Source organism: Ochlerotatus camptorhynchus, unplaced genomic scaffold (assembly GCF_037179485.1).
Source record: "Ochlerotatus camptorhynchus isolate MF236.1 unplaced genomic scaffold, CSIRO-AGI_Acam_v1.1 ptg000412l, whole genome shotgun sequence".
NCBI lineage: Eukaryota > Metazoa > Arthropoda > Insecta > Diptera > Culicidae > Ochlerotatus > Ochlerotatus camptorhynchus.
In genome coordinates, this window is record NW_027040898.1 from 778,997 (window position 1) to 806,211 (window position 27,215).

Below are 27,215 nucleotides of genomic sequence, written 5' to 3' on the forward strand. Positions count from 1 at the left end.
ATAACATCACTAGTTAATTCCAACATGTACTTAAATTTGAGAACTGTTCAAATATATTTAGAAAAAAAAGCATGCTGTGTTCGTCCCTTCTAGTGAAGGGTGTAGGGGAAACGCTCCTATAGTTGCGGTACGTTAGAAGCGTTAGGTTCCTATAGTTGTGTATGGATTGATTGATTGATTTCTACACAACTATAGGAACCTAACGCTTCTAACGTACCGCAACTATAGGAGCGTTTACCCTACCGATTAAAAGCCACACACACACACACACACACTCAAATTGCTCTAACATTTGATCCTTTGGGTTAAATTAATTGAAATTATGTGTAGACATAGTTTAATGGGTATGGTAACCTGAAAATATCATGAGAAATAAGAAAACTAGATGGTACGTTTTGGGATGAAGTCAACATATTTGTCACACTCAACAGTCGGTATCTGAATCGAAAACCATGTTTTCCAAAATGTTTATTTAGTAGGCTGAATATCTTTGAAAGCTCTCCGGAGCTGAAGGACTAAGCAAATATTGCAATGGAGATCTAAATCGGATTCCTATATTTTTTGCTCGAAACGCATCGAATCTCGACAAACCGTTTCTGACGAGAATGCAGGGCTTCGTTTTTGCATGCTTTATCGGTCGCCTACAATGCACCTACAGGCTTTACAATGCACCTACAGTCATTACACCAGGGTACGAACTGCTATCCCAGTTGCAAGGAATTTTGTAGTTTTAAAGATTCAGGAAACTTTCTTGAATTGCAGATTTTTTTTAAGTTCACCTAACTTTGTAGAAGTTAACCGAACTTCAGTGAACTTCGTAGAGTTTCATCATCGGTAACTCTTTTTCTACGCACCTGACAAAGTTATATGACAGCTACATTTCATACACCTTGCAGCTCGTAATTGACAGTATGGGCTGAGTGAAGCTATTCTTGCTGTCGCTAATGTGATTAATAGCGCCTGATTTTGAATGTTTTTTTGGTATTATTTTCATATTTTGTTTTATGCATTAATATCAGATAAATCATGAGCTAAATTTAGTGAAGTTATTTGAAGTTCTGAGATCATGGAAAAGTTCATAAAACTAGAAGTGGCAACTTTATACAAGCTAAGGGATCTCCGTAGAAGTTAATTGTTTGATATCAGGGAACCTCTTTATTATTCAGTGACCTTTTTTATAACTTCAGAGCACTTTGATGAAATCTCATGGCAGTGTCGTCTCTTGAGAAAATTAATTAGTTGTGCACCTATTTTATTTATATTTTGTCTGTAGCAGTAGAAGCCAATTTTGATGCAGAATAAAAAAAAATGGGATACAAATCTTTCGACGGGGGTACCTGTATAAAAAATAAACGAAATGATGATGGAAAACAGTTCGGCTACCAGTTTCGCTTACTCTTGCATAGAAACATTGATTTTCTTTTTAAGTCTCATGTTTATGACATTTGTCATCGTTACTCACCGTTTCCTAAGCAGTAGCGTAGAGTTGATGCCAATTGCGATTTCCTCGAAATGCTCCACTTCCCACGCAATTTCCTCGAGCATGACACAACCAACAATTTCCACTTGTCCATTTTAGGAAAAGTTCTGCGTTTTGATTTTACCATTTCTTTTACATGTCGTTTTCAAGTTGTCCAACTTTGGCCGTGGGACGTCCATTCTCACAATAAGCATTTTTTCCTTCATGGATCTTCTGGCAAACGGTCTTTTCAGGACGTCATCAACAATATCCTGTTTCATGATTCCTATTTAATTTTGCACTATGTTAGAACAATATTCCATCAATGCGCTGAGGCTACTGAATGAAATGCAGTCAGGTAGTGAGAAAATTTAAAAATTCGATGTGTGCGTGTAGGTAGGTATACAACGAATTACGGCTCTCCAAGATTCAATCAATTCAGAGAGAAACTCAAATGCGACGTTGCCTATACGTGCCAATTTATTATCTTCTCTTTAAACTGTGCAAAGATAGAAGTGCACAAAATAAACACTAACACATCGGCAATAATGCTTACGATAATGCAATACATATACAACTGATCTGGTTGTAAATACGAGCGTTTCTGGTGCACAAGCAAAAGTGCTCAACTGGGAGAACTAAACATGCGGTGGCTTTGGTAGAACGAAGGCATATATTCCTTGCTTGTTTTGTGCTAAGAGGAAGAGGTGACAATTGGTTTCTTCCTCTTTTATTTCTATCTCTATCTCTATCTTTATCTATCTCTATCTCTATCTCTATCTTACGCACATGAAATCGGCCAATCAGGAGCTGGTTCACGTTTGACAGAAAAGTGGTTCATTTTCGCCCCCGTATTGTCACCTCTTCTCTTAGGTTTTGTGTCGCTCATTCGCCACGCCATTGAAGCCCAAAATAAGTTGTCTGCACGTGGTAAAGTCCCAGCGTACCCGTACGTGAAAAAAAGCTCGCTATGCCTCGCTTCTGTTTTTACTTACTTTTCTTTCAGTGGCGGGTAAAACGGAGGTTGAGTAGCGATGTGGTAAGCAATTCAGCTACTATCCAGTGATGTGGTGGACAATTCAGTTACTATCCATATGAAACCAATAATTAGGGGGGACAAAAATGGTTTTGATTGAGTATTTAATTTTTGCCTCTTAAATTTTATGAAACATAAATTTTACTTTTTGAAAATTCGAGACTGTGCAGTGCAAGAAGTGCACATATGGACGAGACACCACTGTCTCATGGACTCGAAATAGTTCAGATAATTCCGTACAAATTCAGGAAATTTCTTAGACTTCATAGAAGTACAGGGCATTTTGAAAAAGTTCAGGGAATTTCGTAGAGATAGACGACTTCAGAGATCTTCGTTTCAGTTTAGGGAATTTCACAGCGGTTTGTCCGAAATCTTAAAAAGCTCAATGAACTTACTGAAGATGCATAAATGACAAGATATTCTTTCAAATATGCCCCCTAGACAGCCAAGAAGTATTAAAATACCAGTATTGGCTGATGTTCTTCTGATCTGAATTAGAGAGTTGCTAAAAAAAAGGATGACGTAAGAATGTGCTTAAGTTTTTGAATATCATATTTTTTTTTCAAATGGATCGATCAACTTTCAACACGGTATTTTCCAAATGTATGGTTTAATATACTCTGACAATCCGACGAGCGGATGCGACGAGATTTTGAATCATATTCCGGTGCTGCGCCGATTCTGGTGGCAACATGGTGATTTGATTGGTTGATCTGTTGATGGTTGTAGCGATGTCTGTACGACTTTCTGGTCAACCGTTTGTTGTAGCGAGATGGTGGCGCTTGGTGGTCGCTTTGTGGAATTAGTCCCCATACTCACTGTTGGTATACAAAGGCAAGGTTGCCCATTATCGAACCGAAGAGGTTATTTCTTCTTAGCGATTAAGATGCCGCAGAGCAATGGTTCTTGACGTCTATGTATAGTTGACTCAGAAGCCACCTAGATCGTACCGTGCCAACCAGAAAACGATTTGAAGGAACGGAACAAAAGGTCGGTAGACTTAATAATTGGAATTGTAAATACATCACTGCACTGGTCTACATGCTCATCTGAGTTAAAGAAACAAATGTTCTGCATAAAATTCTTCCACCCATTGACTTACCATAACATTGCTGCATTCGTCGCATTCCGTTATAATCTATTCAAATTACGTAACATCCCTTCTAACAATGCATACCAGTTGTGTTGCCGATGCATGGTTAAATTACGTTGAACATTTGTGAACGTCTTGCAACGGTCAAATCCCCGTTCTAAACAATACACTTTTTGTAGAATTTTTGTACATTACATATTTTGAAAATAACGTGACAAAAGATGTTAGTCATGCAAGTGCATTTAAGTGTTGAACCGGAAAAAAAATAAACAAAGAATATTCTTATTGATCGGTAAATGATTGGCTTTGGCTATTAGAGGATTTCAAGAATAAAAGCACTGCAAACATATCAAGACCAACAATAGAAATGGCCTCATCTCCATTTTGTAAACAAACCTTGTAAGGCCATTTTCTTGGAAACCGAAACCTACATTCGCAATCCTAAACCACAATCGGGTAGAGGAGAACCCGACCTGTTCATTATGTTGTTTTGCAAAATGGAGTTGAGGTCTTTTCAATTGTTGGTCTTGATATGCTACCTTTCCTCTAAAATAGGAATGGTTTGTGGTAACGCATATGAAATATCGGTCAAAGCAACCAAGTTTCAACAGCCTGTATTTCGTTTACCTACACCTTCCAGAACTTAGAGCTCTGCTGTTCTAGCATTAATCGTAGCACATGAAATGAGGCACATGAGATCAGCGCAAGCCTCGCGCACGCCAGGATTTTTGGGTGTCGCATTTGTTTCTCGCTCGCATCTTAATCTCGCTTTTCTCTTTCTTTCTCGTCACATGTTGTTTTCGTTGCGATGGGAGACGGTTTGTTGAGAGTCTCGGCAGCACATTTTTGCACGCACGAGGAAAATGTAACTATGTGCCGTGGTAAACCAAAGAGAAAGTCAATGAAGAGAATCGAACAACGAGGATAGGCCCTTTTCAAATGTTACATGATATATATAAGAAAGAATTTGGGGTGATGACATAAACATTGACCTGTATGGCCATATGATCATCCTCCGGAAGATCCGAAACATCCATAAAAGTGGTCCATCCATGAAACTGATCCTAGAGCTCCGCAGTTTTTGACGTCTTTCGGCAACATATTGGGGTGCACTTTCAGAAAACCAAAATCGACCGCGTTACGAAAACTGGTCAGGTTTTAAACACTTATAAATCTGTCAATAGCGGATGGATTTTAATTCTAAATAAGGCAATGGATTGGAAATTTGTCTACGAATAATTCTAAAACAAACACTTTATTAATTTGCAATTGGTCACTATTTAAAACTGCACGATTGCGCACCTATTGCTACAATAATGGAAATTATCACCGATTGACTGCGAAAAGCGCTTTCCCTAACACAGATTTAAAAATCGAGTTCACTCCGGTCTCACTGGGCGATGTTCATTCAATCACTGCGTGTGGAACTGCTGGTGTCAGCAGCCGCAGTGCTTTCGGCCCGAGGCATTGTAGATTGTTCTCCAGGACACGACGAAAGTCTGCAGCCCACTGAGCCGAAGAAGGAAGAAGAAGTTGCACCGCACTGATCGGATTCAGTTGCTCGTCGTGAGCCGCTGTGGGCCATCTAAGCCAAGCGCGTCACCCTCGTTCCAAACAACATACAGCTCGACAGTCTCAACTGTCTTGAACACCCTAATAGCTCAGCATTACTCGACCATCACGGCAAACCGGTTCTTTTCAGGACCACCATAAATTATTGTTGTTTAAGATTTAATTTTTATTGAACGTCCGCTCGCCTTGCTCCCAGCCACATCACCCGCAAAGCTCTTTGATAAAGTATCCAACAACAAAATCCTGATGAATGTGGGCGTCTTAGTGGAATACCTGTATAATGAGAGAGAGAAGGATTAGTATTTTCCATTTAATTCCACTACTTTATTTGCTTATCCTTGACAGATACGCGTATTTCGTCTACAATGTGCAGACTTCTTCAGTGTCTTGTACTAATACTCGACTGAAGAAAAACATCGCATTTACCGAATATATATTAACACAGGTACATTTTCACTTAGAAACTAGGTAAACTTAAATTTAATTTTCTATAGGAACAGGTACTCCGCTGCTTACTCGTTGATGTGTCCTAGGTAGTAACTTGAAAAGCCATGTGTGTCCGTTTCCTTGATCCCTGTTGAGTAAAGTTGAATTACGTTGTTTGTTGATCTCGAGGCTTTCTGCAACATCCAATTTCCATGGTGTAGATACTGTTGCAGAAAGCCTCGAGATCAACAAACAACGTAATTCAACTTTACTCAACAGGGATCAAGGAAACGGACACACATGGCTTTTCAAGTTACTACCTAGGACACATCAACGAGTAAGCAGCGGAGTACCTGTTCCTATAGAAAATTAAATTTAAGTTTACCTAGTTTCTAAGTGAAAATGTACCTGTGTTAATATATATTCGGTAAATGCGATGTTTTTCTTCAGTCGAGTATTAGTACAAGACACTGAAGAAGTCTGCACATTGTAGACGAAATACGCGTATCTGTCAAGGATAAGCAAATAAAGTAGTGGAATTAAATGGAAAATACTAATCCTTCTCTCTCTCATTACAACAACAAAAATTGTGTGGTGAAATGCGTCAAGTATAAGTGGTACATACAAATTCTCGCAATGACCGAATATCACATGACCTTGTCAATTAACAAGAAACACTTCGAATTGCGGTAAGATTTCTCTAATAGTGACCTATAGAAAATTGATAAAGTGTTCAATTTAGTAGATTGGTAGCAACATTTCTAATCGTTTGGCTGGATTAGAATTAATATCCATCCGCTGTCAACAGAGTTATAAGTGGTCAAAGCCTGACCACTTTTCGTAACGCGGTCGATTTTTTTTTTGATTGCACCCCCAATATGTTGCAGAAAGTCGTAATCCTACGTTAAAAATCACAAATATCGGAAACAGATAAGTTCGCATGCGATTATAAACTTCAAAAATCGATACGTTTTCAAATCATTTTCCCACCAAAGGTGGGGATAAAATAATCTATGATCGTCTTATATCTTTTTGTTGATGGTAAAACCAAGTGATTCCTCATTTTCATATACAGACTTCGATGCGGATTAAATCAAGATTATCATAAATTCCTTAAAATGCCATCACCATTCCGAGTGCAAAAGCCAAACTCCTTAAGCAAACACCTCTATCCGGTGCAAATTTGCATAGTTCTATTTGCCTCTATGTCTCACTCTCTATCCCTCTCTATATATATCACATTGAACGTGAATATGTGTTTTCATGTACAGACCGTCTCAGTCGGCCGACGGCCCTAGATCTCTTCCGCGACGTGGACTCAAATCCCGACTGCTGCAGTTCAACTCGAGCCGCGGGTAGGCCAACTTTAATCGTTATAGCTGGGCCTGAGTGCTTCCTAGCCCTCGTGTCTCTGTTTTCAACACAACGACCAATAACCGAGGTCAGAGGGCCAGGAAGCCGGACGGCAGCCCAACAATGATGATGACGATGATGATGATGATATTAACCCATATCAGTTGAACCGACCCGGAAGTCAAAGTTTCGAATATAATATTTAGACTTCATTCCATGTTTCCTAGGAGGCAATAATTTTAACTATAGTGCAAAAAATCAACCGTCCCTGCTGGCACGTGGAAATCGGATTAGAAGTTGATTTGCTGCGCGCTATTCCATCGTGAATTAGGTTTCTTTATTTGCTTTCACTTCTCTGCCTTCAACACCACCCACAAACATTCACTTCCTGCCCTACGCATTTCAGGATTCAGGTCGACGTCGTCGTCGTCGTCGGGCAGGATTGTGAATGCCTGTACGGAAAAGATTTTCTGGAGGCTGTCCGTCGAAATAAGAAACATGTGGATCGCGCGGTGTGATGGCAAAGGGAGACGTGGGGTCCCACAATCAGTCAGCTCCTGCCGATCCGTGTCTCTCGGCGGAGACGTGTGGGTGCGTTCGCAATTTCCATTGTCATGTTAATGGTTTATGGTAATTTCATACACTTCGTTCCGAGCCGGGCGTTGTTTCCTCCAACAAACAGGACTGAGAATTGTTAGCCAAACAGGAAAATCTTGTAGCATTCTTGATTGATGGATAAATAACAGCCGGGTACGTTCATATGTGTGTATGTTTACGCACCGGAAGAAAAACTTTTAAATGATAGACCGGTTCATATAAACTCCATTTTTTTTTATTCCTGGAGGAAAAACATTTTCTTATGTCACATGTTATATCGACCCCATCTTTGCTGATTTGACAGATAATGTCTAGAACCAGGAAAGACGCCGGCGAATGTAAAATGTTTCAAGTCGGTCAATGTAAACATCAAAGATAAAAGATCCAACATATGAACAGTTGACTTAAGAAAATGTTGATCTTGATGTGAGACTTTGGTCAAACAGGACTAGTCTATTGAGCTTTTGCCTCCGGAAGAGGAGGCATCCCACTCACGGAAAGCATCAACCCCACACGTCTCCAAGCAAAAGCAAGTCGGTCACCATCACGCTCCTCCACTCTACCGGCATTCCCCGAAGAAAGCAATAAAAATAAACAGCAAATTCACTCATCCAAACAAATAAATCAAAGTTTTCGAATGTAATGCGATAAACAGACATTAGGGCGCTCGCCACGCACGTACACCCCATGCATGTGTGTATTGTGCTTTTTCTCCTTTATGAGCTTACACCGCCGATGCCGCGCCGCGCTTGTTTTCCGACGATATCATCGCATACTATGTACTTACGACTGAGAAAAATAGAATAGAAGGACACGAGCATGACATAACTTTAGGCGGCAAGCCGTCATCAGCGCGAGGCGTAGCACCAGCAGCACCGTCCGGAACGGGTATAATGGGATATTTATTCTGGGTTGTTCTCCATCCTCGGTCTACTCTGTCTGAAGGTGCTTTCCCCAGTGCATAAAAAAGCCGTATGTGTAATGATGGTTCGTGCAAAAACAACAACAACAGCGATCGGCTAGCCACTTCAACCGTCTTCGATAAAATATGGAGTGGTATGGTAAGCCATCCGTAGGTTTGCGGTAATTTATTTTGTTCGCGAGACAGCCTTCAAAAGATACGTGAGATAACTGCCGTTCATTGCTTAAAGGGGCCGGCGAGCTTTAAGCTTTGATGTAGAAGCTTTCGAATTATGGATGACAAGGTTTGTTTGGGAGAGGAGTAGAGTGATAACACGTAATCAAATCACACGACAATTCAATAACAAATTCATTGGCTAATATATTATGTGCCCAGAGATGATCTGGTGTACTCTAGATGCACATTTCAAGTGGTCCTATCTGCTTTGGTCGATTCTCTTCGGTTAATAACTCAACTGCAAAAATATTCATTAGTGTGTTTCACATTTATGACGCTTGAATAGAACCTCCTTTATCAAACTATGTTGTAACAAATGGAACGAAAAAAGAGAAAGACCGACGAAGAGAATCGATCAAATCAGATAGGAACTTTTGAAATGATCATCTAGAAATATCGTTTCATATAACCATTTTTACATGAATTGCCTCTCATATACAGTAGACTGATGCAAAATTTTACTTTTTCGCTCCACAGTGTTTAAATGGTTTCAAATCGGGTCCTGATTAGCCTCCCAAAGATACAACTCATTTGGTTAGAAACAGACTTCGCACAAGCCATTTGAAGTTTACATGTAAATTACTATTTTTGTTCATTGCCTTCTAGTCTTTTTCCATATTGAGCTGCGGAACAGTTCGATAGCCATTCTTATAGAAAATTTTCTCAGCTACAACTTTGCTTAAGATCGTTTCTATGTAAAACGAGACAGGAAAAAGTTATTAATTATTTAAGAGATTGGTAAACTTTGTCACAAAGCTAAAAGTTGATTACAGTAAACACCTACAAAATGCGGATAATAGGGAAAATGTAAATGGAAACCGCGAAAACTGTGACCATACTACGTGGGAATTGACTTAATTGATTACAACATGAAATATATCAAGATTCTGACAAGATAGAAAGTTACTGTCTCTGACAAAGTTGTTCAGGAGATCATAGCCATGTCACTGGCGGACAGTAGTTCAGAATTTTCTCACTACGTAGCGCTAGCATACATGTGAAATTCTCGCATGTGATATATCTCGAGATCCTGACCAGATAAAAAGTTACTGTCTTTCACAAAGTTTTTCAGGAGACCAAAGCCTATTGCTTGGTGCTCAATAGTTCAGAATTTGCTCACTACGCGACGCTAGTATACACGTGAAATACACATATAAAATATCTCGAGTTCCCAACCAGATAGAAAGGTACTGTCTTCGGCATAGTTGTTCAGGAGGTCAAGGCTTTCTCGCAGGTGGACAGTAGTTCAGAGTTTTCTCACTATGCGGCGCTACTATAGATGTGAAACTCTTGCATATAAAATATCTCTAGATCCTGACCAGATAGAAAGTAAATGTATTCGGCAAAGTTTTTCAGGAAGTCAAGATCTTTTTGTTGGGTGAAAATAGTTTAGAATTTTCTCACTATGCGGTGCTAGTATATACGTGCCTTTCTCCCATATTCAATAGCTCGAGATCTTGATCAGCTAGAAAGTTGCTGTCTTCGGCAAAGTTGTTTAGGGGGTCATGACTTTTTGGCTGGTAAACAGTGGTTAAAAAATTTCTCACCACGTGGCGTTAGTATACATGTACACTTCTCGCATATGCTATACCTCGAGATCCTGATCAGATAGAAAGTTGTTCAGGCGGTCAAGGTCTTTTGGCTGGTGGACAGTAGTTCAGAATTTTCTCACTTCTTGATGCTAGTATACATGTGAAATTTTCGCATATAAAATATCTCACGTTCTTGACCAGATAGAAAGTTACTGTCTTGAATAAAATTGTTCAGGAGTTTAAAGCCTACAGTGTATGAGAAAATTCTAAACTATTGTTCACCAGCCAAAAGACTTTGACCTCCTGAATAACTTTGTTGTAGACAGTAACTTTCTATCTGATTAGGATCTCGAGATATAGCATATGCGAGAAGTGTACATCTATGCCACGTGGTGAGAAATTTTTTAACTATTGTTTACCAGCCAAAAATGCTTTGACCTCCTGAACAACTTTGTCCAAGATAGTAACTTTCTATCTGGTCAGGATCTCGAAACAAACCACTTGCGAGAATTTCACGTGTATTCTAGCGCTACGTAGTGAGAAAATTTTGAACTACTGTCCACTAGAGAAATCTATCTGATCAGAATCTCGAGATATTTTACATGCGAGAATTTCGCGTGTATACTAGCGCCATAAGTGTGAAAATTCTGAACTATTGTGCACCAAGCAATATGCATTGACCTCATGAACAACTTTTTCGAAGACAATAATTTTCTACCTGTTCAGAATCTCGAGCTCAGCATACGATAGAATTGTACACGTTTACTAGCGCCATGTGGTTAAAAATTTCTAGGCTACTGTCCACCAGCCAAAAATTCTTGACCCCCTGAACAAGTTTGCCGAAAACAGTAACTTTCTATCTGCTCAGGATCTCGAGCTATTGTATACGCGAGAATTGCATGTGTATACTAGCACCGAGTAGGGAGAAAATTCTGAACAACTGTCCACCAACGAAAAGATCTTGACTTCCTGAAAAACTTTGCCAAAGACATTTATTCTTTATCTCGTCAGGATCTAGTGATGTATCACATGCGAGAACTTAACATGTATACGAGCACTACCTAGTGAGAAGATTTTGAACTACTGTTAATCAGCAAAAAAGCTATGATCTCCTGAACAGCTTTGCCTAAGACAGTAACTTTCTATCTGGTCAGGAGCTCGAGATATTTTATATGAGAATTTCACGTTTATACTAGCGCCGTGTAGTGAGAAAATTCTGAACTACTGTCCACCAGCCAAAACTACTTGACACCCTGAACAAGTTTGCCGAAGACAGTAACTTCTATCTGCTCAGGATCTCGAGCTATTGTATATGCGAAAATTGCATGTATATACTAGCGCCACGTAGTGAGAATTTTCTGAACTACTCCACCAACGAAAATATCTGGACTTCCTGAAATACTTTGCCGAAGACAGTAACTTTTTATATGGTAAGGATCTAGAAATATTTTATATATGCGATAATTTCACATGTATTCTAGCGCTACGTAGTGAGAAAATTCTGAACTACTCTCCACCAGCGAAAATATTATGATCTCTAGAACAACTTTGCCCAGGATAGTAATTTTCTATCTGGTCAGGATCTCTAGATTTTCCATGTTGCAACCAATTAAGTCAAATCCCACGTAGTACGGACATCGTTTACGCGGTTTCCATACACATTTTCTCTATTATCCGCATTTTTGTGGGTTAACTGTGATAAAATTTTAGCTTGTTGAGTTAAAAACAAGTTTTTTAATGAATACCCGTTGGTTTCATATCGATTGGTAGCTCGGCTACAAAATGGCAATGGAAAACTCACACTGTTATACAAAGTACAACGCGCGAGTACTCGTGTTATAAAAGTTGGCGCAAATAACGGAGGGTTAAAATCGGTTCCTTGCTATGAAAACAAGAATAACCGTATCAAAACCGAATGCTTCATCATTTCTCAATAGTAATGGAGTAACACGATGTGCAGAGGGAACAAAAAGTGGGAAGGGGCCTTTCATGATAAGTATGGAAAGATGCGTGACATAAGAGGGGGTGTACTCACATTTTGTTTTTGTTATAGTAACTACAGTAAACAGACTGATTACCAGGTAGGTAGTGATGTTGAGTACTTGGCACTGATGAAGTCTGCAAGTACTAGACGAAATACGCGTATCTGTCAAAAGATAAGCAATTATAACAGAATTTAAAGGAAATAAACCAACACACTCAGAGCTCTTCATAAAGGAATTACGTTAAGAGGTTCGACAAATTTAAAAGATTTAAAGGTTCAGCGTTTATTTTTCTTTATAACTATAGTAAAAAAAAAACATTTTTGCTCGTGAGATTGTATCTAATCAAATAAATTATAGAGTATTATTTAAGTAGCAGCTATCATCCACAACTGAAATTCTACAAACCTGCTAATCTATCTGACTTCATCGTACTTCTAAAGCACAACGTTTTGGCTGTATCCCATGGGAACGTATGTTTCACTTTTAGGATCACAATTAAATTATGGACAGAAGTAAATAAATACGCTAGTTATGATTTCATATCATGAGAATCCCGCCCAGAACATGTGAAAAATAACATAAAAATGGAATGTGAAGGAACCCAAGAAAAAATAAAAAAAAAATTAAATAGCATTGACTTTCCACCAGAAAAGCTCAAAACTATCACTCACTCATCTGGTCATATCTCAAAAACTATTTGTCCAAATCATTTTCCCTTGGAATCACATCAATTAGAAGAGTTTTCCAAGTAGTGGTGAAAATTTCAGAATTTTAAGAAATTAAAAATCCCGCCCATGGTGCAAATAGGCCATTTTTTGACAATGTGGATACCTGCTGGTAATCAGCATGTTTACTGTAGTTACTATAACAAAAACAAAATGTGAGTGCATCTATGTAAATGTACATTAAAAAACCTTCATATTGACGATTCACGATCACGAATAGCTTAGTTGGTTGTGGAGTAATCTCTTCTTAAAGTTTAAATTTTCCAAAAAATCTCGAAAATCCAGGGTTGTAGCCGAAAGGGATCTAGGCACTTTAGAGCAAAATCAAAAAAGGTGTTTGTTCAGAATTCCAAAATAAGCGTTTTGGCCAAGTTTGGCTCCAATCGGTGACATTGACCACAGGTGGTGTACCCACTTGAGCTGGAATGACCCGTATGTCAATCTCAGAGCATCTAAATGTACATGCCTTTTGACGTAGGACTACGTCTTTGATTTCTATATGGGGGTACATTTTGTGAAAACCGAAAATGGAACATGTAACAAATTGAGAAAGATTTTGAACGTTAATAACTCAGCTGCCCCTGGTCCAATTTCAATAGTTTTATCACCAATCGATCAGAAATATGGCTACGCATCGATAACAATGCTTCCAAATGTTGATTTTTTACAAGAAACTATTGATAAACTAGTAAATGTCCAGCATTGTCTAAAAGCATCGAATTAACTAACAAATCCACCAATTACCTACATGCATATGGTGCTTCCCCAGCACAGTCGTCAGAGAGTAGAAAGTAGACGAAACAAGTCGAAGTGGCATTCGCCTCCGATCCTCGGGCGCGTACGAATAGGGAGGATGGAATTGCGTAATATTTTGCACACTCATCACCACATTCAGAACCAAACGCAAATTCTTCGAGATAACCACCATCCGTCGTCTGGCTCGCCATGGCGGTGTCTTACGTATCTCCGGTCTGATTTACGAGGTGTGCTGAAGGTGTTCCTGAAAAATGAGATCCGTGATGCTGTCACCTACACTAAACACGCCAAGCGTAAGTGTCCATGGATGTCATCTACGTTTTGAAGTGACAGAGACGCACTCTGTTTGGTTTCGGAAATTAAATCATCACCAACTTTGGCAACAAAACGGCTCTTTTCAGGGCAACCAAGCCTATTACAGTAAAGAGCAGGAATAGAATTCATCTACCTGTGTGTCCATATTCAGAACCAACGATCACACAAAATGCTCATGTAATCAAACTGGAAGCAGGGGTACAAATTATTTTGATCAACCTTGATCAACTTTGAATCGCCACGGCAGGAAACATTTGTGAAGCCGAGTTATTTACGAAAGAGAGTGTCGATGAAGAGAATCGATCAATGTAGATAGGACCTATTAAAAAGTGACGCGAGATTTGTTTTCCGTACTTAGCTCCAATGCTACCGACGCCAGGGAGGCAGCTTCCAGAGATGTTATGCCTTAGAACATGCCGGTGGCGCCGACTGAGATTGGACCCAGGCCTGCTGGGGTGAGAGGTAATCACGCTTAACCACCGGCGCCGATATCTATCATGGCGAATGAGAACGACCCAAATTTCAGTTAAGTTTTCTCAGAAATAAGAAATAAAGTGCAGGAACTCAGCGATGAGTAAATTTGCCTCATGTTTTCCCAGGTTTTTCCAGCATTTTCCAGGGAAAAATTCCCAAATTTGAGAAAAGTAAAGATTGGATTCACTCAGTCTATTGGTACTTCGCCGAAACTGAATTTAAATTTTCGTCAATTTCCTCATTTTCTGGCAGATTTTTTAGGTTTTCCACAGGAAACCTTGAGACAAATTTACTCATCGCTGAGTTCTTACACTTTTGGCGATTATGAGTGAACTAAACTCAAATTTTGGTCGTTCTCATTCGCCGTGTACGCAAAAAGAAAAAAAGCCAGTGTCGCTACTTGATGGCAAACTACTCATAATGGGAGGAGTCTTTGTAGCTTTTATATCACTTGGTTGCACATCATTCTGCTTTAAACTGAAAAGATATAAAGCAGCGCTGCTGTCTGGTATCAGCTCGCTCACATTCGCTGCCAGACTGTTGAGCAGTTCAGTCGATTTGAATTCTCTCTAGTTTCGTTCGTTCGTTCGCAAGTCGAATTAGCTCCGCGTTGTGTAGTGACGCTCTCGCTGACCCAGCCATGGGTAAGAAATCGCGCGGTAACGCGAGTGCCGGTTTACCGGGAAAACAGACTCTCCCAGGAGACGGCGCGACCACCGAGCCAGCCCAGAAGAAGCAGAAGAAAACCCCATTGCCCATCCCGACTGGCGTTGCGGACCCGCAGCCGGGGCCTCCCGGAACTAAACGACCCAGACCTGAAGACAGCAGCGCCACCGTATCAGCAGCAAAAAAGCTGCTGAGCAACAATCCGTTCTCCGCCCTGCAGAACGGAGCCCAGCCGCAGTCGGACCCTGAGACGGTGCCGAAAAAAGTTAAGTTGCCACCCTTCTATGTGAAGGGCTTCCCTCCCGGGCTATGGGAGCAGCTGGATTTCTACATTAAGCAGGGCCTTCGCTGCACCATTCAACGGTGCACGGAAGGCTACAAACTGATGGTCCCGGCCGAAAAACACTTCAACGCAGTTCAGGCCCTCTTGGACAGAATGAAGCTGGAGTACTTCTCCCACGACATCGAGGCCACCAAGCCGCTGAAAGTGGTGCTGCGCGGGCTCCACGACATGGACACCACCACCTTAATGGACGAGATTAAGGCGAACGGCCTCAAGCCGGTCGAAGTCCACAAGATGACCCGCAGCAAGGCCATCAAGTATCGTGACCAGCTCTACCTGGTCCATCTGGAGAAGAACTCCACAACCGTGAAGGATCTCCAGACGACACGCACACTGTTCCACATCGTAGTGAAGTGGGAGCGGTATAAACCCACCCACCGTGGCGTCACTCAGTGCTCCAACTGCCTATTGTTCGGGCACGGCACCAGGAATTGCCGCATGGCCAGCCGCTGCATCAAATGCGGCAAAAACCACAAGATCGACAACTGCGACAGCATCGAGGAAGCCACTCCCACATGCGCCAACTGCGGTGCCGCCCACAAGGCCACGAGTAAGGCCTGTCCGAAGCGGGCCGAATACGCCGAGATCCGGAAGAAGGCCTCGTCCAACAGCCAGCCCGGTCGCAAGAAGGTTCCAGAAAACAACGCGCAGAACTTTCCTCCGTTATCACCGGTCCAATCACGGCCAATTCTAGTGTTGCCGCCGCTCCCGCTCAACCAACAGTTGGCTGCCGCTGCAGTACCCGGTCAAGCCTCCGGGCCATCGACGGATCCCCCTGCTCCGGGATTGGCCGGTACAACCGGTGAAGCTACAGACGATTCTCCGCTGTCAACGGATGAGATCGTCACACTGTTGGCCCAGGCCATCATCATCAAGCGCACCTGCGCAACAAGAACACAACAGCTCCAAGCTATCATCTCCTTCGTCGCTAATTATGGACCGTGAACCCATAAAGATCGCCAACTGGAACGCTCGCTCCGTAGGGGCGAAAAACATTGAGCTTGCAGACTTCCTCCGCAAGCACGACATCGACGTGGGCCTTCTCACCGAGACCCACCTCAAGACCGGTGACAGCTTCTGGCTGCCCGACCACAGCATTGTCCGGCTTGATCGCACCAGCTCCAGGGGGGGCGGTGTCGCGGTCATCATCAAGAAAGGCATCAAGTACTGCACCCTACCCCACTACCGCACTTCCATCATCGAGGCCGTCGGCGTTGAGGTGGAAACATCGACCGGAAACGTCCGGTTCATCGTTGTCTACTGCCCCCGGCAATGTACCGTTAGCAATGGTTCAGCACAGCAGTTCAAGAACGACCTTGCCATCATAACCCACACCAATGCCCGCTTTGTAATCGGAGGGGACCTGAACGCCCGGCACGAGGCCTGGCGGAACTACCAGCAGAACCAGAATGGCCGCCTGCTATTCGACCATTCCCAGCATGGTCTCTATTCCGTCTGGTTTCCGGACGAACCAACCTTCACATCACCGACGGGCAACCCATCGACGCTGGACCTGTTCTTGGCAAACACCAGATTAGCCAAGCCGGTTGCCGTCAACGACCTGAGTTCGGACCACCAACCGGTGCTGACCGAGCTGGGCTACAACGTGGCCCCTGCACCGTGCCAGCGGAAGGACTACCATCGAGTCAACTGGGTCCAGTTTCGACGCGTGGTCGACCGCCACATCGACGACAACCCACCGCTCAACACAGTGGAGGACATCGACCGGGCCCTGGAGGGTCTCCATCAAGCCATATCCGTGGCTGACGAAGAGTGCGTTCGACGAGTTCCTGTGAGGGGTAAGTTTCAAGCAATTGATTCCCACACCAAACTCTTGATTCGGCTCAGAAATGTTCGTAGACGCCAGTTTCAGCGGACTGGGGATCTGCAGCGTAAATACGAAATGGTCGATCTGAATCGGCAGATCGCTTCCAGAATGGTCTCAATCCGGAACGAGAGTTTCGGGCGGCTCGTTCAGAACCTGGACGACCGTTCCAGACCATTCTGGAAGGTTGCCAAGGTGCTGAAGTCTCACCCCAAGCCCATTCCACCACTTAGAGTCAATGACGAACGGCTTATCACCAACGAAGAGAAGGCCAATGCAATTGGGGAGCACATTGCCCAGTCGCATTTGCTTGGCTCTACAATCCCAAGTCCACTCGAGAACCAGGTTGTGCAGTGCGTCCAGACGTTAGATGCCTCCCCTTGTGCCGTCCCTCCAGAAGAACGGATTACAGAGGAACAAATTTGCTCAGCGCTGAAACACAGTACGAACATGAAGGCTCCCGGGTTTGACGGAATATTCAACCTAGAGTTGAAAAATCTCAGCACGAGGGTGCACTCGCTGCTGGCTGCCATCCTCAACAGATGCTTGGAGCTGCACTACTTTCCAAGCATCTGGAAGGTGGCAAAAATCATCCCGATCCGCAAACCTGGGAAAGACCCTTCACTACCGTCAAGCTACAGACCGATTAGCCTGCTCTCAGCGCTGAGCAAGCTGTTCGAAAAATTGATCCTCAGCCGACTGAACAAGTTTGTGGAGGAACATGACATTCTTCTTCCGGAACAGTTCGGGTTCCGCAAGGGGCATTCCACCAATCATCAGCTAGTGCGGGTGATGAATAACATCCGAAGTAACAAAGCTGTATCCAAGTCCACAGCCATGGCCTTGTTAGACGTCGAAAAGGCGTTTGACAATGTCTGGCACGACGGACTTATATACAAGCTTTGTAACTCCAACTTTCCACCATACCTTGTGAAAATCACCCGTAACTATCTCCAGCAAAGGTCGTTCAGGGTGTTGTTGAATAGTTCCCTTTCGGGACAATTTCCGATCCCAGCAGGTGTTCCGCAAGGGAGTCTGCTGGGACCACTGCTTTACAGCATCTACACGTCGGACATCCCTCCTCTAGGAGACGGTTGCGTGTTCTTTCTGTTTGCAGATGACACCGCGATAGCCGTCAAGGGTAGGATACCACGTGAAATTACGAACAAGCTCCAACGATGCCTTGACACCTTTACTGATTATGCCACCACGTGGAAAATCAAAATCAACGCCTCGAAAACCCAAGCGATCATGTTCCTTCACAGACAATCATTAAAACTTAAACCGTCTCCCTCCTGTACCGTAATAATGGATGGTACAAGGGTCGAGTGGTCCACTGATGTTACTTATCTCGGGATGTTGTTCGATGATAAGCTCCTGTTCCGCTCGCACATAGAGAAAACCCTAGTTAAGTGCTCCGCCTTGGTTAGGTGTTTGTATCCGCTCATTTGCCGCAGATCCCGCCTCTCAAGGCAAAACAAACTGGCTGTTTACAAACAGATCATAGCCCCCGCGATCTTATATGCCGCCCCGGTGTGGGAATCGTGCGCTCAGACCCACAGGAACAAAATCCAGGTTGCACAGAATAGAGTGTTGAGGATGATCCTAGATCGTCCATTCGACACAAGAATAGCAGACCTCCATCAAGAGGCAGAAATTCCCAAAGTAGATTCCAAAATTGATGATATGACAACTAAATTTATTCAAAAATGCAATCTTTCTGAACATGCTTTAATAAGCAATTTGTACATAGTAGGTTAAGTGTATATAGTAGAGTAGGTTAGTTTTAAGCTGTAAATAGTAGTATTAAGTAGTTTCTCTTCAAATTCTAAAAACAAAACAAACCAATCCCACCAAGGTGGTCGACCGTGTACTAAGTCTAGGACTAATTCTGTAAAACAAATTTTGAATTTTGCCCATACCTATAGATGAAGAAAGCAATTAAATCACTTAGTAAAAATTTATATGGTAATCGTCCAAGTTAAACTAAAATAAAGATCATTTAAACTTTAAAAAAAAAAAAAAACTGGTATCAGCTCATTTTCGCTTCGGACGGCGTGGTCAGCAATAACAGCAGTAGGAAGGTGGTTAGTCCACTTTTCTATAACCCAACAAGCAACAATTGACTGGTCGTGGCAAAGGAGGTGCCAATCGTCATCGCAAATTCTTCAAGATAACCACCATCCGTCGTCTGGCTCGCCATGGCGGTGTCTTACGTATCTCCGGTCTGATCTACGAGGTGTGCTGAAGGTGCTCCTGGAAAATGAGGTCCGTGATGCTGTCACCTACACTAAACACGTAAGTAAGCATAAGTGACCATGGATGTCCTCTTCAATAAAACGGCCCTCAAGGCCATCAAGCTTACATCAGTAAAGAGTTGGAATCGAATTTATATGTGCTTGTTTGTCCATATTCAGAACCACAAGCCCCCAACGACCACACAAACTTAGAAGCAGGGGTGCAAGTTATTTTGATTGATTCTCGTAATCAACTTTCTCTTTGAAAAAGATTACTACAAATTTGGTACGCCTACAATTCAAAAACGGAAAGAAATGAGATAATAGATAATTGATCAATTGAAAGAACTTAATGAAATTCACATTTATTCCGTCCACTAGCGGTCCTACGTCAAGCTTCCGTTCGTGCCCCTAGGCACAGACCCTTCTACTTTTTTTTCTAAGTGTATAAGTTTCACATGATCGGCATTGGCTCCAGCAAGAATCTGACTACTGCAACATGTCCGGATAAGAACTGCTTATGTTTAAAAGAGGGAAAAATCCTTAAAAAATGTGACAACCCCTAATCTTCGAACATTCAGTATGGTCATTCCGCGCCAAGTGGTCACAAAAAATTGCAAAAGTGAAATTGACCTCTTCCGATTTGGACCAAATTTGGAGGGAATGTTCATTTAAGTTCGAATTCTAAAAATCCAAAGTTGTATGCTGATCGTAGCACCCCTCGATCAAGGGGCACATTTTTCATTTTTCATTATTTTTTAGAAACCACTACTTTCTTTGGTTCATATCTCCGGAACGAATGGAGCTAAAAATTGCATTAGGTATGGATTTAATAAGGGAATTAGACAATAAATCTTAATATGTAGCCTTTATTTCTTTACAGTGTTGCCAAATATTTTTTATGTTTGTTTGAAAACTTTAAATGCAGTTTTCTCATAATACATGCCGTTTAATTTTCATTTTAGGGACACCATCGTGTTCCCCATTGTTTTCTACTGAAGAAACACTTAACGACACAAAGTAATTTGCGTAGGTCCTGAGATATTGCATTTTGAATGAACGAAATTCATAAATTATGAGGGTTATTTTTTAACGTTTCCTCGTAATAAGATTCATTCTCATGACTTACTGTGTTAAATAATACTTGATGGAAAAAAATCGGTATGATAAAACCAGCAATTGTTTTTATGCAGTGTTAACAAATTTAAATATTATTTAGTGGCTGAAAACTTTACACTAGTATTAATCTAAACGAATTGCATTATAAATTAAGACATTCCAATACATAAAATACTGTATCAAACACTAATCAATTTGTTTTTTACATTTTATTATAACAATGTAAAGCATAAATTACAATTTACTTATTTTTCTTCTCAAGGTTAGCACTTCGTGATGATTTCTTCCCATTATTATTCGAATCCACTTGCTTTGCACGTTTCGTTGCCACAACTCTTAAAGCTGAACCAGTTGTGGCACCAGAAACAGTTTTCATAATAATGGTATCAATACCAGAAGGAGCTGCTGCATGTATTGAACGAATACCGGGAATAGATGCAGCTGATGCAAAACGGTGAAACAGTATTTGTTTTTTTTTCGGAACAGATCTCAGATGACACAAATCTAACGTTTGTATTCAAATCTTCATTGCCCAGTCATAGAGCTCCTTTGGCGTGTGAATAGTAGCTCCTTGTAAACTCTCTTCAAAGTTCATCCCAATCCGACGCTTGGTTCTTTGCCATGTGCCGTAACAAAGTAGTGCCACTCAGTACCTTACCTTACCAATCAGGCTAAGGCCTTGTTGTCCTCTGCTGTCCGAAGAAGTCGTCTCCACTCTACTCGATCCATGGCCACAGTTCGCCAGCCTCGTAGTCTGCGAAGGGTCCGCAGGTCACCTTCTACTTGGTCGATCCACCTTGCCCGCTGCACGCCTCTTCTTCTTGTTCCTGTTGGGTCGCTTTCTAGAACCATTTTCACTGGGTCGTCGTGCGGCATTCTTACGACGTGCCCAGCCCACCGTAGTCGCCCAATTTTTGCAATGTGGACGATGGATGGTTCTCCCAGCAGCTGGTGCAATTCGTGGTTCATTCACCTCCTCCACGTTCCGTCATCCATCTGCACTCCACCGTAGATGGTATGCAACACCTTCCGTTCGAAAACACCAAGGGCGCGTTGGTCCTCCACGAGCATAGTCCAGGTCTCGTGGCCGTAAAGGACCACCGGTCTAATCAGCGTCTTGTAGACAGTCAACTTCGTGCGGCGGCGAATTTTATTCGACCGGAGCGTCCTGCGGAGTCCAAAGCAGGCACGATTCCCTGCCATAATGCGTCTCTGAATTTCTCTGCTGGTATCATTTTCGGCGGTCACCCAAATACACGAACTCATCGACCACCTCAATTTCGTCACCGTCAATCTGAACTCGGGGTGGGAGGCTAACATTGTCTTCCCTAGAACCTCTTGCTTTCATGTATTTTGTCTTTGATGCGTTGATGGCAAGTCCAATCCGTCTAGCTTCAGCCTTCAGTCTGATGTACGTTTCTGTCATCATCTCAAAGTTCCGTGCCATAATGTCAATGTCATCGGCGAAACCAAGGAGCTGGATGGACTTCCTGAATATCGTGCCACTCGTGTCTATCCCAGCTCTTCTGACTGATCACACCTTCTAACGCGATGTTGAACAGCAGACACGAAAGTCCATCACCCTGTTGTAACCCCCTTCGAGATTCAAAAGGACTCGAGAGTGTCCCCGATACTCGAACAACGCACATCACTCGATCTATCGTCGCCTTGACCAATTGCGTCAGCTTATCCGGAAATCCGTACTCGTGCATAATCTGCCATAGCTGATCTCGATCGATTGTGTCGTATGCGGATTTGAAATCGATGAACAAATGATGTGTGGGCACGTTGTATTCGCGGCATTTCTGCAGAACCTGCCGAATCGCGAAAATTTGATCCGTGGTAGCGCGGGCACCCATGAATCCCGCCTGGTATTGCCCCACGAACTCTCTTGCATATGGTGACAGACGACGGCATAGAATTTGGGAGGGTACCTTGTAGGCGGCGCTCAGCAGTGTGATCGCGCGGTAGTTGCAGCAATCCAACTTGTCGCCCTTTTTGTAGATTGGACATACGACACCTTCCATCCACTCCTCCGGTAATATCTCCTCCTCCCAAATCTTGGCAATTACCCAGTGCAGCGCTCTAGCCAGTGCTTGACCACCGTATTTCAATAGCTCACTTGGTAGTTGATCTACACCAGTTGCTTTGTTGTTCTTCAGCCGACCGATCTCATCCTCAACTTCTTGAAGGTCAGGGGCCGGTAGCCTGTCGTCTTCTGCGCGTGCTCCAAGGTCTGTTGCCGTGCCACCTTCGTTTTCTGCTGCTTCACCGTTGAGGTGCTCGTCATAGTACTGCTTCCACCTCTCAATCATCTCACACTCGTTCGTGAGAAGGTTACCGTCCAAGTCCTTGCACATATCGGCTTGCGGCACGTAGCCTTTGCGCGAACTATTTAGCTTCTCGTAGAACTTCCGTGTGTCGTTTACGCGGAACAGATTTTCCATCGCCTCACGATCTCGGTCTTCCTGCTGACGCTTCTTCCTTCGGAAAACCGAGTTTTGTCTGTTCTGTGCTTGTCTGTATCGCTCCACATTCAATCTCGTGCGGTGTTACAGCTTTCTCGCCCGTGCTGCATTCTTCTCCTCTAGTAACAGTTTGCATTCGCCGTCAAACCAGTCATTTCTTCGGTCCGGGATTGCAGTACCTAGTGCCGCTGCAGCAGTACTACCTATGGCTGAACGGATGTCCCTCCAGCCATCTTCAAGAGAAGCTGCGCCAAGCTGCTCTTCCATGGGTAGTGCAACTTCCAGCTGTTGCTCAATGTTGGGTCGCGGCGTTTTTTTAACCGCCAGATGACATTGCACGCATACTTTCCGACCTTCGATAATTTTTGGCAAAGTTCTTATTGTACTCGTCATGAAACCGTACAGAAATTGGTTTCAAACTCTTGCGGCGAATATAACTGTATGCAGATTCAATGGGTTGCAGCACCGTCGTTGCATTGTCGCATACAGGTCTCCATATTGCTTAGCATGACCATCACAAACACTTTTGGTTCCTTAGCACCAGAACGAAGCTTGTAATTGTGTTCCACTGTTCGGGACCTAACACCACTGCGACCAGTAATCTGATCTATTTTCCATGCATCAGAAACCTAGTCTTAAGCACTTCAAACTAGGCAACAACAAATAGAAGATTAGGAATCACATAGATGAAGACTAACTAACTCATTTTTTCCTTGTTTCAAGATCATCCTCGGTGGATCAACAAGGCATAAAAAGTAACAAGGACTAAGATTTGTTCCTTTGATTACTGAAAAATCCTGTTCCCCTAGTTTGAAATAGTCAGGACTAGGAATCGGTGGCAGATCTTACACCCCTTAACGTACCACGAAAATGTGATCTACCCACGTTAAGGGGGTTAATTGTGTTTCTTGTGTGTTTTAGGGTGTCGGAAGGTGTTTATGGGTGTTTCTGCATGTCGACCTACACACTTAGAAATAGCTAATTTTACACGTGACGGAATCCATCTTTGACATAAAGGATGAGATGTAAACAAACATGTCATGTAAAATTAAGTGCTCCGAGACTGAAAAGTTCAAAAGTACGTTTGATTGAGCTGAATTTCGCGTCTATTATGACTCAATTTTGTGTCAATATTGACGCTCGTATATGTCAGTCTCAGAGCACCTAAATTTACATGATTTTTTTCTGAGTGTGTAGCTGTCAAAACGTTTATTGAAAATTAATGCTTACTGGCTAGCATTACATCCACTTTTGTTTATAATCAGAATTCTTTTTTTTTGCTCTCCAAAAATTTACCAATTTAATCATGCACAGTGAAAGCACGGAATTACAGAAATAATGCACACGTCTACGTAAACAACTTACAGAAATTCAAATTCTCATCCCTGATTGTCATCCGCAACACCTATCTAAAAGAATGTGATGTGTATGTAGGCCTGGAGTTCCACTCCGATCTTAAAAAGTACTTCCTCAGCCGTCGCATTCTCATGCCATGATGCTTGACATCCTGGCTCAAACCAGTAAAGTCCTCTCGAATCCATCCCAACCGAATTCCAGTCGCAATCAAGCCCAGATAACCAAACCGAGCACGTCCCTTTCTAAGCAATCTCTGGATCTAAATTTCACAAAAAAAAAACGAACCTATTTGCAAGCGGCAGATAGTAGGATGGAACTCTTTGATTTGGTATTGTGTATATGAAATCCACGACGAAAGGGCATCAAACACATCAGAAAGAAATATCTGTCTTCAGCTATCGATCAATAATTGACATGCTAATTATTATCCGCTTCATTCATACACAGTTACAGATATTCTAGCTTGTTAGAGGTTGAAATTTTCTGTTTTTTCAATGTTGATTCGATTGTTGAAGATTCAACATCAACTTCATTCCTAATTGCGGGAGTGAGGGCTACTTCGGTGTCCCGATCAGTTTTTTTTTTGTGGAATCCTACCGATATCTGGAGGTCCCTCCTTCAGAAAAAAAATCAACAAAAACAAAAAAGGGCATCAAATGAATGGCCGTGCTGCCAGAAAAGATTGAAAAATTGGTTCCCATGGTGGTTGAAGGGTGTTTGAGTGTGTCGAAGAGTGTTTTTGATGTGTTTAACACAAGGTGGCAAAGTGGCTTACCCATTTTCCACTCGGTATCTGCAAATTTCGAATGAACTAGACAGATGCGCCAGAGATGCTTAAAACATAGACGCCTAATGTATGAAAAAAAAATCTAAAATGTCGGATTTTATACGTTAATAGATGACATCTTCAAAGACATCTATTTGATCTCGAAATTCTGGATCGTATGCAAAACATGAGTAAATTAATTATATGATTTGAGTAGTAGCTATACTGAAGATCCGAGAGATGGTAGGAAAATCATTTTTAGCAGTATGGAGAATATCAGAAAATCCACGATTTGTGACTAAACATGCTTTCACAGAAGGAAACAAATAAACGAGTGTTTACCTTATCACCATAGTAATGTACTCGTGCAATTTTTGTGCATCTAAAACTGGCCATAAAGACGATAATGAATAAAAACTGAAAATTTTCATGCATTTCCAAATGGTTTCCTACCATTCCCATACATTCGAAAGTGACTGGCACTCTGGATGTGAATGATGTCAAAAACAACAAAACATGATTAATCACAGTTTGGTCCTATATTTTACATTTTTGTCTTATTTTATGGCTGACCATAATTAGTTATTTTGGCGTTCTTGTACCAAAAATATAGATTTAGGTCCGTTGTGCAGTTACCTTCTGAAAACTTTTAAAACAATAGGTTTGGATATTAATTCCATTGCTTTAGAAAATGCATAAAAAAAAACACTTTTCTTTAATTTGTTTTTCCCAAAATGTTACACTGCTTGGAACTTTGTTTTAGATAGTCTATCTTATGTAAAAAATGGTGTGGGACATGATGGTGCAATCAAACCAAATATTTAGATGCATCAACTTAAAAAAAAATCACGTTTAAAGTTTTTAATCGCTAAATAATATTTAAATTTGGCAACACTATTCTTGGTAATGTAATCGATTTTTTTTTCTTTAAATATTATTTCACACAATAAGTCATGAGAATGAATCCACTTATTAAGAGGAAATGGAAAAAATTAAAAAAAAAAAGTATAATTTATGACTTTTGTTCATTCAAAATGCAAATGTCGTTAAGTGTTTCTTATGTAAAAAAGAATGAAAAACACGATGGTGTCCTTAAAATAAAAATTAAACGACACGTATTATGAGAAAACTGCATTTAAAGTTTTCAAACAAAAATAAAAAATATTTGGAAACACTGTACAGAAACAAAAGTTACAGATTTAGATTCCTTGTCTAATTTTCTTATTAAAACATATGAACAAAAGAAGGTAGTGCTTTCCAAAGAATCACGAAAAATGAAAAATGCGCCCCTTGACCGAGGGGTGCTCCGATTAGCATAAAACTTTGGATTTTTAAAATTTGAACTTAAATGAACATTCCCTACAAATTTGGTCCAAATCAGAAGAGGTCAATTTCATGTGCTGTGTACACTTGGCGCGGAATGACCCATATACAATTTCGTCAATACCCAAAAATATACAACTCACATTGATTGGTGTGAGAAAAGAACGAGCGGCTCTAAAACCATACATTAAGCCCTCTAAAACTACAAGGAACAGCCCTATGGGGTTGTACGCAATGGTGACGTAGGACTACGATGTCTTATATAATAAATCTTATTTGTTAACTGCAGTAAAAGCTTGTGTAGGAAATAGTAGGTTCTCTCTGTTTATACTCTTTTGTATGACGCGCTTGACATAGATAGCCCACAGCGACTCACGAAGAGCTACTGATTTCGATCAATAGAACACCACCACTCACCACGCGGTGATTGACACCGTTTGGTGAGATCGGATTCAATCGGTGATAATTTTAATTATCATAGCAACAATTGCACATTCGTAAAATTTTCAATAGTGACATTTTATAAAATGTTAAAGTCTTTAACTTATCAGATGCGTAGAAATATTTCTGATCGATTCGTGACAAAACGATTGAAATTGATCCAGGGGCAGCTAAGTTATTAACGTTCAAAATCTTTCATGATTTTGTTAC

General features: G+C 41.7%; 1 protein-coding gene across 5 annotated transcripts in view; it reads left to right on the forward strand.

Moving 5' to 3' along the window:
• LOC135710982 (uncharacterized) overlaps positions 1 to 27,215 on the forward strand; it is an 825,769-nt gene that overhangs the window by 707,880 nt on the left and 90,674 nt on the right. For 3 of the 5 annotated variants that reach the window (XM_065233717.1, XM_065233716.1, XM_065233721.1), the window contains one exon: positions 6,858 to 6,941. The exons of the other annotated variants lie outside the window; for them this stretch is intronic. In XM_065233717.1, coding sequence (XP_065089789.1) covers positions 6,858 to 6,941 — 84 coding nt within the window. The remainder of the gene's footprint in view (positions 1 to 6,857; positions 6,942 to 27,215) is intronic. 5 annotated transcript variants of the gene reach the window in all.